This window comes from Ranitomeya imitator, chromosome 2 (genome assembly GCF_032444005.1).
Source record: "Ranitomeya imitator isolate aRanImi1 chromosome 2, aRanImi1.pri, whole genome shotgun sequence".
Lineage (NCBI taxonomy): Eukaryota > Metazoa > Chordata > Amphibia > Anura > Dendrobatidae > Ranitomeya > Ranitomeya imitator.
Window position 1 is genome coordinate 123828604 of NC_091283.1, and position 18790 is coordinate 123847393.

Below are 18790 nucleotides of genomic sequence, written 5' to 3' on the forward strand. Positions count from 1 at the left end.
AACATACAACAACATATTCAGAAATCAAAAGTTGGATCAGACGTGGAGTCAAAGGGAAGGTTAGAAATCAGATCTAACACAAGATAAAGGAAATTTTTATTAGAAGTTACAGTGGGTATGGAGAGTATTCAGACCCCTTTACATTTTTCACTGATTCATTGCAGCCATTTGGTAAATTCAAAAAAAATTCATTTTTGTTTCATTAATGTACACTCTGCACCACATCTTGACTGAAACAGAAATGTAGCAATTTTTGCAAATTTATTAAAAAACAAAACCCTGAAATATCACATGTGGTCATAAGTATTCAGACCCTCTACTCAATATTGAGTAGAAGCACCTTTTGAGCTAGCTGTTGTGAATTCTGTGGCTGAATTCACTCCTGTGGTCACAAGTGGTACTGCAGCTTCTGAGCTTCCTCCCTCAGGTGTTCTGGTGAGCTCGTTGGCTGCTTTGTTATTTAACCCCACCTGATTCTGTCTTCCTTGCTCCTTGTCAATGTTCCAGTGTTGGAACTGAGCTTCTGGATCTTTCCTGTGGCCTGCTGCTCTGCTTAGATAAGTGCTTCTTTGTTTTTGTTGCTATTTTTTCTGTCCAGCTTGTCTATTCGTTTTGCTGGAAGCTCTGAGACGCAAAGGGTGTACCGCCGTGCCGTTAGTTCGGCACGGTGGGTCTTTTTGCCCCCTTTGCGTGGTTTTTTGCTTTAGGGTTTTTTGTAGACTGCAAAGTTCTCTTTGCTATCCTCGCTCTATCTAGAATATCGGGCCTCACTTTGCTGAATCTATTTCATCCCTACGTTTTGTCTTTTCATCTTGCTAACAGTCATTATATGTGGGGGGCTGCCTTTTCCTTTGGGGTATTTCTCTGAGGCAAGTCAGGCTTGTATTTCTATCTTCAGGCTAGTCAGTTCCTCAGGCTGTGCCGAGTTGCATAGGTAGTGTCAAATAATTAAATAAATAGGGCAGCACACTGCAGCGCCAAAACATGCAAACTTGAAAAAACGAAATTTGAACTGCATTACTGCACTAGAAATATGAAAAATGAGAGCTTTTAGCGCACAAAAATGGCCAATTTTATGTGTACCTCGTAGCCACGTTAAGGCATCTCTCTTATACGAGGTCCTACGCTTGACCTACCTCACTGAGAATAAACGTCTCCATCTGAATGGGTACATGTAGAAACCTCTTCTTGGACTCAAATTCTCTATGTGGAGGGGTATTGGACCTACTATAAATTAAAACACCTGAAGCTAGGAGGCGGGGAGTGCACGATCAGAAGGCTAGAGAATACATTTCAAAAACCTGACCTGCACATCCAAACAGACTGAGTGTGAACAGGTGCTGAACCCAGAGTCGCCAACTCGTATATAGTTAAATAAATAGGGCAGCACACTGCAGCGCCAAAACATGCAAACTTGAAAAAACGAAATTTGAACTGCATTACTGCACTAGAAATATGAAAAATGAGAGCTTTTAGCGCACAAAAATGGCACTCCCCGCCTCCTAGCTTCAGGTGTTTTAATTATAGTAGGTCCAATACCCCTCCACATAGAGAGAGAATTTGAGTCCAAGAAGAGGTTTCTACATGTACCCATTCAGATGGAAACGTTTATTCTCAGTGAGGTAGGTCAAGCGTAGGACCTCGTATAAGAGATGCCTTAACGTGGCTACGAGGTACACATAAAATTGGCCATTTTTGTGCGCTAAAAGCTCTCATTTTTCATATTTCTAGTGCAGTAATGCAGTTCAAATTTCGTTTTTTCAAGTTTGCATGTTTTGGCGCTGCAGTGTGCTGCCCTATTTATTTAACTATATACGAGTTGGCGACTCTGGGTTCAGCACCTGTTCACACTCAGTCTATGTTTGGATGTGCAGGTCAGGTTTTTGAAATGCATAGGTAGTGTCAGGCGCAATCCACAGCTGCCTTTAGTTGTGTTTAGGATAGGTTCAGGTATTGCGGTCTACAGAGATTCCACGTCTCAGAGCTCGTTCTATTGTTTTTGGGTTATTGTCAGATCACTGCATGTGCTCTGACTGCTGGCACACTGTGTTACTAGATTGCCATCATAACAGTACAAGGAGCCAAACTAATGATTCTCAATAGAGGGAAAAAAGAAGTTCTGACATCATTTTTTTTTTCTCAGCTCTGTGTTCAGTCTTTTTTTTCCCCTAGACATTTGGGTGTTTCAGGACACAGGTGTGGACATGGATATTCAGGGTCTGTGCTCTTCAATGGATAATCTCATTACAAATGTACAAAGGATTCAAGATACTATTGATCAGAAATCTATGTTAGAACCAAGAATTCCTATTCCTGATTTGTTTTTTGGTGATAGAACTAAGTTTCTTAATTTCAAAAATAATTGTAAGCTATTTCTGGCCTTGAAACCTCATTCTTCTGGTAATCCTGTGCAACAGGTTTTGATTATTATTTCTTTTTTGTGCGGCGACCCTCAGGACTGGGCATTTTCTCTTGCGCCAGGAGACCCTGCATTGAGTAATGTCAATGCGTTTTTCCTGGCGCTCGGATTACTGTACGATGAGCCTAATTCAGTGGATCAGGCTGAGAAAAATTTGCTGGCTTTATGCCACGGTCAGGATGATATAGAAGTATATTGTTAGAAATTTAGGAAGTGGTCAGTACTCACTCTGTGGAATGAATCTGCGCTGGCAGCTTTGTTCAGAAAGGGTCTCTCTGAGGCTCTTAAGGATGTCATGGTGGGTTTTCCTATGCCTGCTGGTTTGAATGAGTCTATGTCTTTGGCCATTCAGATCGGTCGACGCTTGCGCGAGCGTAAATCTGTGAACCATTTGGCGGTATTGTCTAAGATTAAACCTGAGCCTATGCAGTGCGATAGGACTATGACCAGAGTTGAACGGCAAGAACACAGACGTCTGAATGGGCTGTGTTTCTACTGTGGTGATTCCACTCATGCTATTTCTGGTTGTCCTAAGCGCACTAAGCGGTTCGATAGGTCTGCCGTCATTGGTACTGTACAATCCAAATTCCTTCTGTCCATTACCTTGATATGCTCTTTGTCATCGTATTCTGTCATGGCGTTTATGGATTCAGGCGCTGCCCTGAATCTGATGGATTTGGATTATGCTAAACGTTGTGGGTTTTTCTTGGAGCCTTTGCGGTGTCCTATTCCGTTGAGAGGAATTGATGCTACACCTTTGGCCAAGAATAAACCTCAGTACTGGACCCAGCTGACCATGTGCATGGCTCCTGCACATCAGGAAGTTATTCGCTTTCTGGTGCTACATAATCTGCATGATGTGGTCGTGTTGGGGTTGCCATGGCTGCAAACCCATAATCCAGTATTGGATTGGAACTCTATGTCGGTATCCAGCTGGGGTTGTCAGGGGGTACATGGTGATGTTCCATTTTTGTCTATTTCATCATCCACCCCTTCTGAGGTCCCAGAGTTCTTGTCTGATTATCAGGATGTATTTGAAGAGCCCAAGTCCGATGCCCTACCTCCGCATAGGGATTGTGATTGTGCTATCAATTTGATTCCTGGTAGTAAATTCCCTAAAGGTCGATTATTTAATTTATCGGTGCCTGAACACGCCGCTATGCGCAGTTATGTGAAGGAATCCCTGGAGAAGGGACATATTCGCCCATCGTCATCACCACTGGGAGCAGGGTTCTTTTTTGTAGCCAAGAAGGATGGTTCGCTGAGACCGTGTATTGATTACCGCCTTCTTAATAAGATCACTGTTAAATTTCAGTATCCCTTGCCATTGTTATCTGACTTGTTTGCTCGGATTAAGGGGGCTAGTTGGTTCACTAAGATAGATCTTCGTGGTGCGTATAATCTGGTGAGAATCAGGCAAGGAGATGAATGGAAAACTGCATTTAATACGCCCGAGGGTCATTTTGAGTATCTAGTGATGCCGTTCGGACTTGCCAATGCTCCATCTGTGTTTCAGTCCTTTATGCATGACATCTTCCGTGAGTATCTGGATAAATTCCTGATTGTTTACTTGGATGACATTTTGATCTTCTCAGATGATTGGGAGTCTCATGTGAAGCAGGTCAGAATGGTTTTCCAGGTCCTGCGTGCTAATTCTTTGTTTGTGAAGGGATCAAAGTGTCTCTTCGGTGTGCAGAAAGTTTCATTTTTGGGGTTCATCTTTTCCCCTTCTACTATCGAGATGGATCCGGTTAAGGTCCAAGCCATCCAGGATTGGACTCAGCCGACATCTCTGAAAAGTCTGCAAAAATTCCTGGGCTTTGCTAATTTTTATCGTCGCTTCATCTGTAATTTTTCTAGCATTGCCAAACCATTGACCGATTTGACCAAGAAGGGTGCTGATTTGGTTAATTGGTCTTCTGCTGCTGTGGAAGCTTTTCAGGAGTTGAAGCGTCGTTTTTGTTCTGCCCCTGTGTTGTATCAACCAGATGTTTCTCTTCCGTTCCAGGTCGAGGTTGATGCTTCTGAGATTGGAGCAGGGGCGGTTTTGTCACAGAGGTCCTGGTTGCTCAGTGTTGAAACCATGTGCTTTCTTTTCCAGGAAGTTTTCGGCTGCTGAGCGTAATTATGATGTGGGCAACCGAGAGTTGCTGGCCATGAAGTGGGCATTCGAGGAGTGGCGTCATTGGCTTGAAGGAGCTAAGCATCGCGTGGTGGTATTGACTGATCATAAGAACCTTACTTATCTCGAGTCTGCCAAGCGCTTGAATCCTAGACAGGCCCGTTGGTCGTTATTTTTTGCCCGCTTCGATTTTGTGATTTCGTACCTTCCTGGCTCTAAAAATGTGAAGGCGGATGCTCTGTCGAGGAGTTGTGTGCCCAACTCTCCGGGTTCATCTGAGCCGGCGAGTATCCTCAAGGAAGGAGTCATTGTGTCTGCCATCTCCCCTGATTTGCGGCGAGTGTTGCAAAAATTTCAGGTGAATAAACCTGATCGTTGTCCGGCGGAGAAATTGTTCGTCCCTGATAGGTGGACTAGTAAAGTTATCTCTGAACTTCATTGTTCGGTGTTGGCTGGTCATCCTGGAATCTTTGGTACCAGAGAGTTAGTGGCTAGATCCTTCTGGTGGCCATCTCTGTCACGGGATGTACATACTTTTGTGCAGTCCTGTGGGATTTGTGCTAGGGCTAAGCCCTGCTGTTCACGTGCCAGTGGGTTGCTTTTGCCCTTGCCGGTCCCAAAGAGGCCTTGGACACATATTTCGATGGATTCCATTTCTGACCTTCCCGTTTCTCAAAAGATGTCAGTCATTTGGGTGGTCTGTGATCGCTTTTCTAAAATGGTCCATCTGGTGCCCTTGGTTAAATTGCCTTCCTCCTCTGATTTGGTGCCTTTGTTCTTCCAGCATGTGGTTCGTTTGCATGGCATTCCTGAGAATATTGTCTCTGACAGAGGTTCCCAGTTTGTTTCAAGGTTTTGGCGAGCCTTTTGTGGTAGGATGGGCATTGACCTATCTTTTTCCTCGGCTTTCCATCCTCAGACTAATGGCCAGACCGAACGAACCAATCAGACCTTGGAAACATATCTGAGATGTTTTGTTTCTGCAGACCAGGATGATTGGGTGTCCTTTTTGCCGTTGGCTGAGTTCGCCCTTAATAATCGGGCCAGCTCGGCTACCTTGGTCTCTCCATTTTTCTGCAATTCTGGGTTCCATCCTCGTTTCTCTTCAGGACAGGTTGAGTCTTCGGACTGTCCTGGTGTGGATTCTGTGGTGGACAGGTTGCAGCAGATCTGGACTCAGGTAGTGGACAATTTGACCTTGTCCCAGGAGAAGGCTCAACTTTTCGCTAATCGCAGACGCCGTGTGGGTCCCCGACTTCGTGTTGGGGATCTGGTTTGGTTATCTTCTCGTCATATTCCTATGAAGGTTTCCTCTCCTAAATTTAAACCTCGTTTTATTGGTCCGTATAGGATTTCTGAGATTCTCAATCCTGTGTCTTTTCGTCTGACCCTCCCAGACTCCTTTTCCATACATAATGTATTCCATAGGTCGTTGTTGCGGATATACGTGGCACCTATGGTTCCATCTGTTGAGCCTCCTGCCCCGGTTTTGGTGGAGGGGGAATTGGAGTATATTGTGGAGAAAATTTTGGATTCTCGTGTTTCTAGACGGAAACTCCAGTATCTGGTTAAATGGAAGGGTTATGCTCAGGAAGATAATTCCTGGGTTTTTGCCTCTGATGTCCATGCTCCAGATCTTGTTCGTGCCTTTCATGTGGCTCATCCTGGTCGGCCTGGGGGCTCTGGTGAGGGTTCGGTGACCCCTCCTCAAGGGGGGGGTACTGTTGTGAATTCTGTGGCTGAATTCACTCCTGTGGTCACAAGTGGTACTGCAGCTTCTGAGCTTCCTCCCTCAGGTGTTCTGGTGAGCTCGTTGGCTGCTTTGTTATTTAACCCCACCTGATTCTGTCTTCCTTGCTCCTTGTCAATGTTCCAGTGTTGGATCTGAGCTTCTGGATCTTTCCTGTGGCCTGCTGCTCTGCTTAGATAAGTGCTTCTTTGTTTTTGTTGCTATTTTTTCTGTCCAGCTTGTCTATTCGTTTTGCTGGAAGCTCTGAGACGCAAAGGGTGTACCGCCGTGCCGTTAGTGGGTCTTTTTGCCCCCTTTGCGTGGTTTTTTGCTTTAGGGTTTTTTGTAGACTGCAAAGTTCTCTTTGCTATCCTCGCTCTATCTAGAATATCGGGCCTCACTTTGCTGAATCTATTTCATCCCTACGTTTTGTCTTTTCATCTTGCTAACAGTCATTATATGTGGGGGGCTGCCTTTTCCTTTGGGGTATTTCTCTGAGGCAAGTCAGGCTTGTATTTCTATCTTCAGGCTAGTCAGTTCCCCAGGCTGTGCCGAGTTGCATAGGTAGTGTCAGGCGCAATCCACAGCTGCCTTTAGTTGTGTTTAGGATAGGTTCAGGTATTGCGGTCTACAGAGATTCCACGTCTCAGAGCTCGTTCTATTGTTTTTGGGTTATTGTCAGATCACTGCATGTGCTCTGACTGCTGGCACACTGTGTTACTAGATTGCCATCATAACAGCTAGCAGTGTCTTCTTGGGAATGACAACAAGTTTTTCACACCTAGATTTGAGGATCCTCGGCCATTTTTCCTTGCAGATCCTCTCCAGTTCTGTCAGGTTGGGTGGTGAACAGCCATTTTCAGGTCTCTCCAGAGATGCTCAATTGGGTTTAGGTTAGGGCTCTGGCTGGGCCAGTCCAGAATGGTCACAGAGTTGCTCTGAAGCCACTCCTTTGTTAATTTAGCTGTGTGCTTAGGGTCATTGTCTTGTTGGAAGGTGAACCTTCAGCCAAGTCTGAGGTCCAGAGCACTCTGGAAGAGGTTTTCATCCAGGATATCTCTGTACTTGGCCGCATTCATGTTTTCTTCAATGACAACCAGTCGTCCTGTCCCTGCAGCTTAAAAACACCCCCATAGCATGATGCTGCCACCACCATGTTTCACTTTTGGAATTATATTGGGCAGGTGATGAGCAGTGCCTGGTTTTCTCCACACATACCACTTCAAATTAATCACCCAAGTAGGTCCATCTTCGCCTCAGAAAAGAAAATCTTATTTCTCAGTCTGGGAGTCCTTCACCGACTGGTGGAGGTCTGCAGTGATAGTTGACTTTGTGGAACTTTCTCCCTTCTCCCTACTGCATCTCTGGAGCTCAGCCACAGCGATCTTGGTTTTTTTTTCCTTTACCTCTCTCACCAAGGCTCTTCTCCCACAATTGCTCAGTTTGGCTGGACGGCCAGGTCTAGAAAGACTTCTGGTGGTCCCAAACTTGTTCCATTTAAGGATTATGGAGGCCACTGTGCTCGTAGGAACCTTAAGTACTGCAGAAATTCTGTTGTAACCTTGGCCAGATCTGTGCCTTGCCACAATTCTGTCTCTGAGCTCCTTGGCAAGTTCCTTCGACCTCATGATTCTCATTTGGTCTGACGCACTGTGAGCTGTGAGGTCTTATATAGACATGTGTGTGCCTTTCCAAATCAAGTCCTACCAGTTTAATTAAACACAGCTGGACTCCAGTGAAGGAGTAGAACCATCTCAAGGAGGATCACAAGGAAATGGACAGCATGTGACTTGAATATGAGTGAGCAAAGGGTCTGAATACTTGTGACCATGTGATATTTCAGTTTTTCTTTTATATTAAAATTTGCAAAGAGTTCTGCAATTTGTTTTTTTTTTCTGTCAAGATGTGGTGCAGAGTGTACATTAATGAGAAAAAACAATGAACTTTGTTTCATTGCAGCCATTTAATAAACAAAACAAAAGTGAAAAAAAATGAAAGGGGCCTGAATACTTTTCATACCCACTGTACTACTAATTGTGGTTACATTTTCTAGAATTTCTGGGGGTGCAGTGGAACCAGTATAGATTATTGGGAACCAAAATTCCATATTTATTTTACAACTTTTAAATACTCACTGTAACCTAAAGATGCCAAATATACCATGTGCTAAAATACCTGGATTTACAGCGCTGGATGACATTTCATGCCAGCAACAAAATTGTTGATCTTAGAAATTCCGCTGATGGGGCGGCACTCTGGGATAAGGTATTTCTATAGGATTCCCTAAATGCAAGCAGGCATCCCAATTCTTGGACAGCATATGAGCAGCATAGTGTGTCTGTCTCTTAAACTGTTAGCTACTGGCACAGTTTTCCAACACGAAAGGAACCCTTCATAAATGGGTCAGAATCAGTGACTCTCTGAAGTCTCATCACATCTGTATGGTTGCAGTGTTTCTCAACTCCAGTCCTCAAGACTCAGCAACAGGTAAGGTTTCAAGATTTCTTTAATATTGCAAGGGTGATCATTTCATCATCTGCTCAAGCATTAATTCCATCACCTGTGCAATACTAGGGAAATCCTGAAAACATGACTTGTTGGTTGGTCTTGAGGACTGGAGTTCAGAAACACCAAGGTTACTTACTGGTAGCCGGTTTTTCCGGAGCCCATGACAGCACACCTGAGAGAGGGATCCGCCCAGTCGGGACAGGAAACCTACTGAAATAAAAGGGCGGTACCTCTCCCTCGCTTCAGTTGGTTTTCAGAGCATGAGAGGCCCCCTTGGTTAGTTCACATGGTAATCTACCACCACATTATAATAATAAAAAACACCCAACTAAAAGTGCACACCAAAGGGTGAAAAAAGGGAGGGAATATACAGGTGCTGTCATGGGCTCCGGAAAAACCGGCAACCAGTAAGTAACCTTGGTGTTTTCCCGTCTCCCATGACAGCACACCTGAGAGATTTTTGGAGAAGAAACACCTTAGGGAGGGACCACCACTTGCAGCACCCTTCTACCAAAGGTAAGGTCAGTTGAGGAGGATAGATCTAGTCGATAGTGTCTAAAGAAGGTAGATGGTGAGGACCAGGTAGCGGCCTTACAAATTTGATCAATGGATACCTCTGCTTTTTCTGCCCAGGAAGTAGCCACAGCTCTGGTGGAGTGAGCCTTGATGCCTTCAGGGATCGGGGCACCACGAGAAGCATAGGACAAGGAAATGGCCTCCCTAATCCACCTAGCAATAGTACCCTTGGATACCCCATATCCTTTCCTGCTACCCTGGAAAGCTACAAATAAGGACTGATCTTTCCTCCACTGACTAGTCAATGATAAGTATTGCAAAATAGCTCATCCTACATCCAGTGTATGAAATTTCTCCTCCCCCGGATTTTTGGGATTATTACAAAAAGAGGGTAATACAATCTCCTGGCTTCTATGGAATTTAAGAACTACCTTCGGCAGGTATGCCGGGTCTGGTCTGAGTACTACTCTGTCATCAAATATTTGTGTGTAAGGAGGGGAGATAGACAGGGCTTGCAAGTCACTGACCCTACGGGCTGATGTCAACGCTACCAGAAGCACTGTTTTAAGAGTGAGCATTTTTATTGATGACTCCTGCAAAGGCTCGAATGGATCACTAGTCAGAGCCTCTAACACCAAATTTAAATCCCATGGAGGAACCCTCTGAATTATTACTGGTCTAGACCTACTACAGGATTTTATAAAGCAGGACACCCATCTGTTGGAGGCCAGATTACAATTATATAAGGCTCCTAAAGCCGACACCTGTACCTTGAGCGTATTAGTTGCCAACCCAAACTGTAAACCCGCCTGTAAAAATTCTAGAATAGTACCTACAGGCGCCTTATCCCCCAGAGGTTGTCCTGAAAAATCTAGAAACTTTTTCCATGTTCTGCCATATATCCTTGATGTTACTGGCTTTCTACTTTTCAACAAGGTGGAGACTAACCCTGGTGAAAACCCCTGCCTACTCAGTAATGCCCTCTCAAATTCCAGGCTGCAAGATGGAAGCCCTTCACTTGAGAGTGGCATAATGGACCCTGAGTAAGCAGGTCCGGAATTTCTGGCAGAATCCATGGATCGGTCACGGACATTTGTATCAGGAGGGAAAACCAAGGTCTTTTTGGCCAAAATGGAGCAATCAAAATTACTCTCGCCTGCTCCATTCTGATCTTCCTTACCACTGTCGGAATCATTACTATCGGTGGAAATACATACGCGAGACTGAAATTCCATTGTATTTGGAGAGCATCTACCGCGAAGGGTTTCTCTCTCGGGTCTAACGAACAGAAACTCTACTTTCCTGTTGTTTAGGGTGGCAAATAAATCTATCACAGGTAAGCCCCAGGCCTGCACTATCTGTTGAAACACCTGGGAATTCAAAGACCACTATCCTTGTATCAGTGTTTTGCGACTTAGGTAGTCTGCTTTCGTATTCTCGACTCCCTTTATGTGGAGAGCTGAGAGGGATAGTAGGTGGCCCTCCGCTAGTTGTAGGAGGACAGACGCTGACTTCATCAGGGAAGGGGATCTCGTCCCCCCTTGGTGGTTGATGTATGCAACTACCGTGTGATTGTCTGACATGACCCTGGTATGGTGACCCTGAAGGATGGGAAGGAAATGTTTTACAGCTCTCTCTACAGCCCATAACTCTCTTAAATTTGACGCTTGACATGATTCTAGTTGGGACCAGGATCCCTGAACTGAGAGAGTCCCTAAATGGGCCCCCCATCCTGAACCGCTTGCGTCTGTGGTGATGATCTGATCTATCGGAGTTATCCACTGGACCCCCGACGCCAAATGATCTCACGGCCCACCATTTTAGGGAATCTGTTACCTCTAACGAAAGACGAAGTTTCCCCTCTAAATGCCTTTTTAACGACCTCTGTGCTGACAGGACCGCCCACTAACTGTCTTAGATGGAACTGTGCCCATCTTACTGCGGGTATACAGGATGTCAGAGAACCCAACAGGGACATTGCCTTTCTCAACGTCATTATGGGGTGATAAATTGCTGATTTCACCAGATTTTGAATTTTGACCAGCTTGTTTTCTGGTAGGAGACAAAGCTGACGTGTGGAGTCCAGAACTAAACCCAGAAAGGACTGGACTAGCTCCGGCGTCAATCTCGACTTGGCGAGATTTATTTTCCACCCCAACCGCTCTAGTGTTGTTATAACCTCTTATTTGCTCCAGACAATGTGCTGCCGAGTTCCCTATTATAAGGAAGTCGTCCAGGTACGGGACTATAACTACGTTCTGAGAGCGGAGGAAGGACATGACATCTGACATTAGCTTTGTAGAAATTCTCGGCGCTATTGACAGGCCGAACGGGAGGGCAGCGTATTGATAGTGCCTGAGACAACCTTGGACAAACTGCTACTCTTAAGAATTTTTGGTAGTCCCGATGGATTGGGACGTGGTAGTAGGCGTCCTTTAAGTCTATGGCTGCCATGAAGCAACCTGGGAACAAGAGTTTTATCGCTGTATTCACAGACTCCATTTTGAAGGAGCAGTTTACTACCGACCGGTTTAGATTTTTTAAATTGACAATGGTTCTCAGCGACCCGTCTGGCTTTCTTATCCAAAAAAAAGAGGGGAATAAAAACCTTTTCCCTGCTCTTCTCCCGGGACTTCTACCAGAACTCGTTTTGATACCAGTTCCAATACCTCTGTTTCCAAGGCAAGCTGTTCCTCCGGGGTTTTTCTTTGGGGCGTTAACACAAAAGTCTGTCGTGGTAGATAAACAAAATTTATTTTTAGGCCATCTTTGATGACCTTCAGAGTCCAAGGACTGGGGGAGATGTTTACCCAAGCTGGGAAAAAAGATGAAAGCCTTCCCCCTACTTCTGGCCTGGCGTCATTGGGAGGGCTTCCTTGCCGATGTTGAGGGACCTTTAAACATATATCCAGATCCCCTCCTGTCTCTGGAGTCCCAATACCTTCTATCTCCCGGGGGGCGACCTCTACAAAGTCTGTTTTTTGAAGGCAAGTCGCCCGGGCATCCCTTTAACCAAAGCGCACGTCTAGCCGCATTAGATAGATTCGCAGCTCTGGCTGCTAGTCTCACGGAGTCTGCCGATGAGTCTGCTATAAAAGGCAGCCGCTCCTTTAGCCATAGTTACATTGGTTAGCATGTCTTCTCTCGACACTTTAGATTTTAACTGGTCTTCTATCTGTTGTAACCAGACTATAAGGGAGCGTGCAACACAAGTTCCGGCGATTGCCGGTTTTAACCCCCCTGCAGTTGCCTCCCAGGTATGCTTTAGGAACCCGTCTTCTTTTTTATCTAGAGGGTCTCTTAATACACCAGAGTCTTCTAAGGGAAGAGAAGACTTTTTAGAGGACCTGGCAACTGCACCGTCAATTTTTGGAACTTTATCCCATATTTCCGAATCCTTCTCCTCAAAGGGATAATGTCTTTTAGAAGCCGAGGGTAGATTACCCGATTTTTCTGGCTTCCTCCACTCTCTTTCTATAAGGGCTTTAACCTTGGAATTTACAGGGAAAGTACGCTTTCTTTTTTCTTCTAAACCCCCAAACCATGTCCTCCAGGGATTTGGCCGCTTTTTCATCCTTAAGGCCCATAGAAGCTCTAACGGCTTTTATTAATTTATCTGTGTTCTCAGTCAGAAAACACGGACGGCCCCCCTCATCGCTATCTGAAGAGTAGTCGGGGGATAAAGAGGAAGAGTGGAAGGGAGATAACTGTTCTTCCTGATATTCCTCGTCAGACAGAGAGACATCAGAATCCAAAATAAGATCAGGGTTCTTACTACCCTTCCTTTTAAGTGCCGATTTAACTGAGCCTTCTACTTCGGCCCTAATCATGGCTCTAAGACTAGAGGCAAAGTCAGGGGTCTCCTCCTGGATAGTCTTTTGGATACAATCCGCACAAAGACTTTTCTGCCACTGGGCTGTCAACGGAACTCTACAGAGGGCACACTCCTTGTTCTTAGACTTGGTGCTAGCCTTCCTCGGCGCCTGCCAAGCAAACAGAAAATGTAGCCCATTACCACCAGGGTGACATTCACGAAGATCACTCACCACCCGCTGACCATGAAGGGTACCAGATTTTGAGGCGGAATAGGAGCATGGACCACATCCCTCCTAGACGTTGAGGAGTCCTGAGATCTCCGAGGGCGATTGCTACTCCTTCCACTGGAGCGGCCGCTTCCTTTAACACGTTGGTGGGCAGGTGAATCTCCTGACCTGGGCTCATGCTGCTGCTGCTGTAAAGGCTGCTGCTGCTGCTCCATAGTATTCTCCATCTCTGGAGACTTTAACGAAGTGAGCGGCGTTTCTATGTCTTTACACCCTTAAATAGGGTGAACCGCCGTGCTCACCGCCTCTTCCGGTCCCTGATATAGCTTTTCCCCCTCCTGAAACCCACCGGGAAGCCTGGAACGATGCCGGTGATCAGAGCGATGGGCGCCGCCATCTTGGATCCGGCGCGCGGCTCTGACGTCACGCAGGCACGCCCCTACCCAGCATGCCTTGCGCGCAACTCCAGCCGCGCGCCTGGAAGTGACTGCTCACAGAGGGGGAGAGCGGCGTGGGAGACACAGAAGGGCCCCAGGACCACGAACCATGGCTGACCCGACGCCCGCCAGAGCCCAGAGGATCTGCGGACGGCGCTTCCATCTTCCTGAAGGCCGGTATACAGGCGCCCTTGCCTGTTCTTCCAGTACCGGGTGAGTGGAACTTCAATCAACAATACCGCCGTGATGTTCAGCACAAGGGTTCCCATCACGACAGGAAACCCAACTGAAGCGAGGGAGAGGTACCACCCTTTTATTTCAGTAGGTTTCCTGTCCCAACTGGGCGGATCCCTCTCTCAGGTGTGCTGTCATGGGAGACGGGAAAACACTGGTTTAAAGGAAGTGGTACAGGGGCTTCAAAAAGATGTGGGTCAGACATTTCATTTTTAGATTCATAAATATATACTGCAAATATATTAAAAAAAAACCTGCCACGTTACTACAGCAGGGGAGTTAAGAGTTGATAGGGATAAGTTACAGCCACACTGCAAAACTATCAAATCAGGGGTAGAGCTACATGGACAAGGGCCCATGCACAAGGCTGTTACCGGTACACATACTGCACCTGAAGGAGTATGGGCGACTTTGCTGTACCCACAATTTAAAGAGGTTGTCCACTATGACATTGATAGCCTAGCCATTAATGTCTGATCAGCCGGGGTCCAGCACCCCCGCAGATTAGCATTTATTGGTGGTGGTGGATGCCCAGAAGTACTTACTTGTGGAGCTGGCCATCTACTTGTAGCAGCCGCCACAGGGTACTGCACATCCGCCTCCTCTTCAAATCACCAGGAGACGGATATGCAGTAACAAGCCTAAAACGCTAGATGTAGAAGTCCAGTTCCGCAAGCTAGCACTTACGGCTGTCGCCACCAATACCAGCTAATCGGTGGGACCCAGGATGATCAGACATTGATCAGGTATCCTAAGAACAGGCCATCAATGTAAAAGTAGTGGACAACCTCTAAGCCAGTTGATCGACTTATATAGAATCTGTGCACCAACTGGAGCCAGGTTTTATTCCACGGGTATTGTCCTCCAAACACTGATGTAACTAAGGCCTAATTCAGACAATCAGCGATTTTTCTCGTACACAAAAAAAGTCAGATTTTTATTAACGTTTTGAATCAGCTTTTCATTAGTGTTAAAAAACAAAAAAACAAAACCCTCGCTGGACATGTACTCAATCAATGGAACTGTTCATGTGTGTGCAAAACAAGCATGTCAGAATGGGGACCAAGTACAAGAAAAGAATCATTGATCTCACGTCTAACATTGACACATACAGCAATCGTTTAGTTTTTTCCCCCGATATCACCAATTCTTGTATATGGACAGCTCGTCCAAACATCCATATAAACTCTTGTGCAAGAGTTGGGCTTCAGTCTGAAATTAGGTGGAAAATGGGGACAGAAAATATTTTTTTTCACCATGTTCATTTCTTCTTCCAAGTGAAAAATGCTCTGAATGACAAAACATCTAAGTGCAGCATCTGCAGATCTTGGCGTACTGCATGACATTCTCCAATATCCTCCACCTTCATTACATGACTATACTTATATGGAAAGTGGTTTTCACCAACAGTTCTCTCCTATCCCGATTGCTGATGGTCTAACTGCTAGGACCCCCGGCTCGTCCCAAGAACTGCAGAGCCCAGACTGAATGCAGCCAAAGTCAAACATGGGCAACTCCACTTAACTATGGGACTGCTGGAGACAGATGAGTGCAGATGGGACAAGGTACAGCCCCATTATCGGGGTCGCTGGGAGTCCCAATAGATTAATTAGAAGTCCAATTAACAAAAAGGATCCATCTGCATACATAACTAGGAAAATGAAGGGGGCTCCTATTAGAGGTCTCTAACTTTATGCAGAACCATGCTGGCTTCAGCACCGTTACCTTTCATGGCTACAGTTATCTACGCCGAGCAGCAGTATAGGCCAATAGTGTTGTCACAGTTTGGGCACACATCCTTACCTTCATCATATGTTGCATTGTGAATACCAAAGGGCTGAACCCTCACTTCAAAAGTGTTAATGGAAAGGTCTTTGGATACAACGAGGAGCTGCTCTTTGTGGCACAGGTAGGACTTTCCCACCGACGCTTCCCAGAAGCTCAGGTTATTGTTTGATATATGAGAAATCCCTGTAATGCAAGGCATAATACATATAACAATCATGGCAACGCTCCCAAAAACAGAGGCTGAGCCAAACATGATCAGCTTTTAAGAATGTGTGGCATGTTATGCATCCCAATGGCATGCTATCAGAAAGCCAGGGCCCAACAATCTGTCTATGGCAATCACCAACCAATCTGAACAATGTCTTAAAGGTAAGCCTATAAATACAACTTATATTTTGCAAGGCAGATTATGTGAATCACCTGTACCTGCCGGGTGGATGAACACCGCCAAAATTCATTACAGCATGTATCATGGCAACCTTAAGGATTATTGCCATCTTCATAGATTGGCATTGTCAGGTGTGGCTTATAAATTTTATAAATTTACCATTTATTAAAATTTGCAACCATTCTTAAGATTTTAAGACTTTCCTTCAGTTCACAGTTAGTCGCCTAACAGACGGCCACCACTGTAGTCCAGCTTTGAAGTGCTACAATGAAAATGCTGCTTCAGAGCAGCACTTTCAAGCCCAACAGAAAAGAACTTGACAGCACTGCACACGTTCAACCACCGTGGCTAGAAAGCAGTGGTGGACCATTTCCTAGCCAACAAGATGTAAATAAATGTTCTCAAGGAGCAGAGACTTTGAAAAAAAAAAAAAAAGCACTTTTGCAATTTACTTTTAAAAAGCACAATTCAACAATACCAACAGAATTAACCTTTAAAAGTTTTACACGCAAGACTTTACTTGCCTGATCCATTTGCGATAGTGACATTAACTTCATGGAGATAAAAGGTTTTCTGCCGCTGATAGAGAAAAGTGCAGATCAGTATATTTACAAAGCCATCAATGGTTAGGTTTTCATAACCGGGTTAATGGGCAGCTCAGATCATTAAAAGATTGTCAACACTATACTCAATTCAGAAATTACATTTTTTTTTTTTTTTATATATATACATATTTTGTGAGGCAGTGACCAGTGTCACAGGTAGGGGTCGCTGCTTGTGCTCCCAAGGAGGTGCATGGAGGCGTATGAAGGCCATAAGAGTGCATGGCAGTCACGGGTGTAGCGCTGACTGCAATGCAGACTAGAAATAATAAAAATAAGTGTAGTCTTGGACATGGAGGCATATTGAGGTCATGAGGGGGTATTGCAATCGCAGGTGTAGCTGTGATTGCAATGGTGAAGCAATGACTGATGTCACAGGAAGGGGTCACTGTGTCCTCCCCAGGTTGTGCATGGATGCCATAGGAGTGCATGGCAGTTACGGGCGTAGCGGCGACTGCAATGCAGACTAGAAATAATAAAGTGTAGTCTTGGACATGCTAGTGTCCAAGACAGATGTAGGGGAAACCTGCTCTGGGATGTTGTGTTGTGAAACAGACTGCAGGATGGTAGTCGTGCAGTTCGTTTCATTCCAGGCCCGGGCTTTCCATGTGGCTGAAGGCCACAGGTTTCTTTGTTAAAAGACCTGCAGGAAAGGGTTTGGGTATGTCAAGGCCAGTGTCAGTTGGTGTAGGTGAGAGTGGAGAGCAGAGGCTCTGCAGAGCTTTGTCTGTGTGAAGAGACACAGGACAAAGCGGAGCCAATAGGTCTGGCACCCATAGCGTACACAGTGGTGCTGCCGTCCACGGTGACTGGTCTCGGAGGTGGACTGCCTTGTGCCTGGAGGTAGACTGTCCTGTGCCCGAGGGAGGACTGGCGTGTTTAATGGCTGCAAACAGGAGTACTGTATATGGTACCCGGCTGTAATCCAGAGGATATCAAGGACTGTGTACGGCTGTGAGCAAGACAGTGACACGGCGGTGCAGTCGCCCACGGCTACTAGTCAAAGGGAAGGCCAGCGTGTTTACTGACTGTAAACAGAAGGATGCCGTGTAGTATGTAGTGCGATGAAATGGACACCAATACAATTAACAGAGATTATATGCACTTGTGTGAATTTTGGACATTTAATGCTGTGAAGGATTTGAACTTTTGACACACATACACGCAAATTGCTGAAAGACTTACAAGGAAGAAGGAAAAATCCAAGATAGTGTCAGTGTCGTTGAGCCTCAAAAGAGCGCTTTCATTGCCACAGCTTCCTGAGCTGATGGTAGCATTTGGGTTAATATTAAACAGCTTCCAAACATTCTAGAAAGACAGAAATTAAGTACAAGTAAGCCTACAGAATATCACTGCTAAGTAGTCAAGAGTATAAAAATGGTCATTCAAAATCTGATCATTCTGAGAAGACTGCTTTCCCATGAGAGATTAAGGATATGCACAAACTTCATTACCATGTTTTCTCTCTCTCCCAAACTTTACTCTGCACTGCTGTTTCAAAGCTCAGTTTACCACTCTTTAGAAGCTGCTTTTAACTGCTGCTAAATAAGATCCATTACTATATTCCAACTGTTTGTGTACGGGCAACTTAAGATTTTGTCTATTCCTTAGGGGTTACAGATAAATTTTGTTCTTTTGCAAGAGGCATTACTTCTTTAATAATAGATGAAGCCTATTTAGAAGTTTAAAAAGGTGTAAATTTACTACAAAAAAACGACCAAGAGCTAATCGGAAATGTCTCATTGTTTCAATCTAGTATTATCAATTGATTTTTGATAATTTGTTCTATTATACATATATAATAGACTCTGGCTTCCTGTTTTGTACAAGAGACTTTGCAGCAGTCTCATTGTCATCACAGGAAACAAGTAACTCTATAGAGTAGATTATACAGGATCTACCATTCTCAGTAACCAGTGGTCACCACTCACACCCCTCCTTGGATCCGTACCCTGATGACAGTATGCTTAATAAGGAAGAATTCCCACAACTTATGCTCTAAAC

At 45.1% G+C, this 18790-nt stretch overlaps 1 protein-coding gene across 4 annotated transcripts in view; it reads right to left on the reverse strand.

Annotated features, from left to right (window-relative positions):
* Positions 1 to 18790, reverse strand: part of LAMP2 (lysosomal associated membrane protein 2) — a 94803-nt gene that overhangs the window by 10823 nt on the left and 65190 nt on the right. For all 4 annotated transcript variants that reach the window (XM_069747193.1, XM_069747190.1, XM_069747192.1 and 1 more), the window contains exons 6-8: positions 17972 to 18094; positions 16709 to 16763; positions 15812 to 15979 (exon numbers count right to left, since the gene is read on the reverse strand). In XM_069747193.1, coding sequence (XP_069603294.1) covers positions 15812 to 15979; positions 16709 to 16763; positions 17972 to 18094 — 346 coding nt within the window. The remainder of the gene's footprint in view (positions 1 to 15811; positions 15980 to 16708; positions 16764 to 17971; positions 18095 to 18790) is intronic.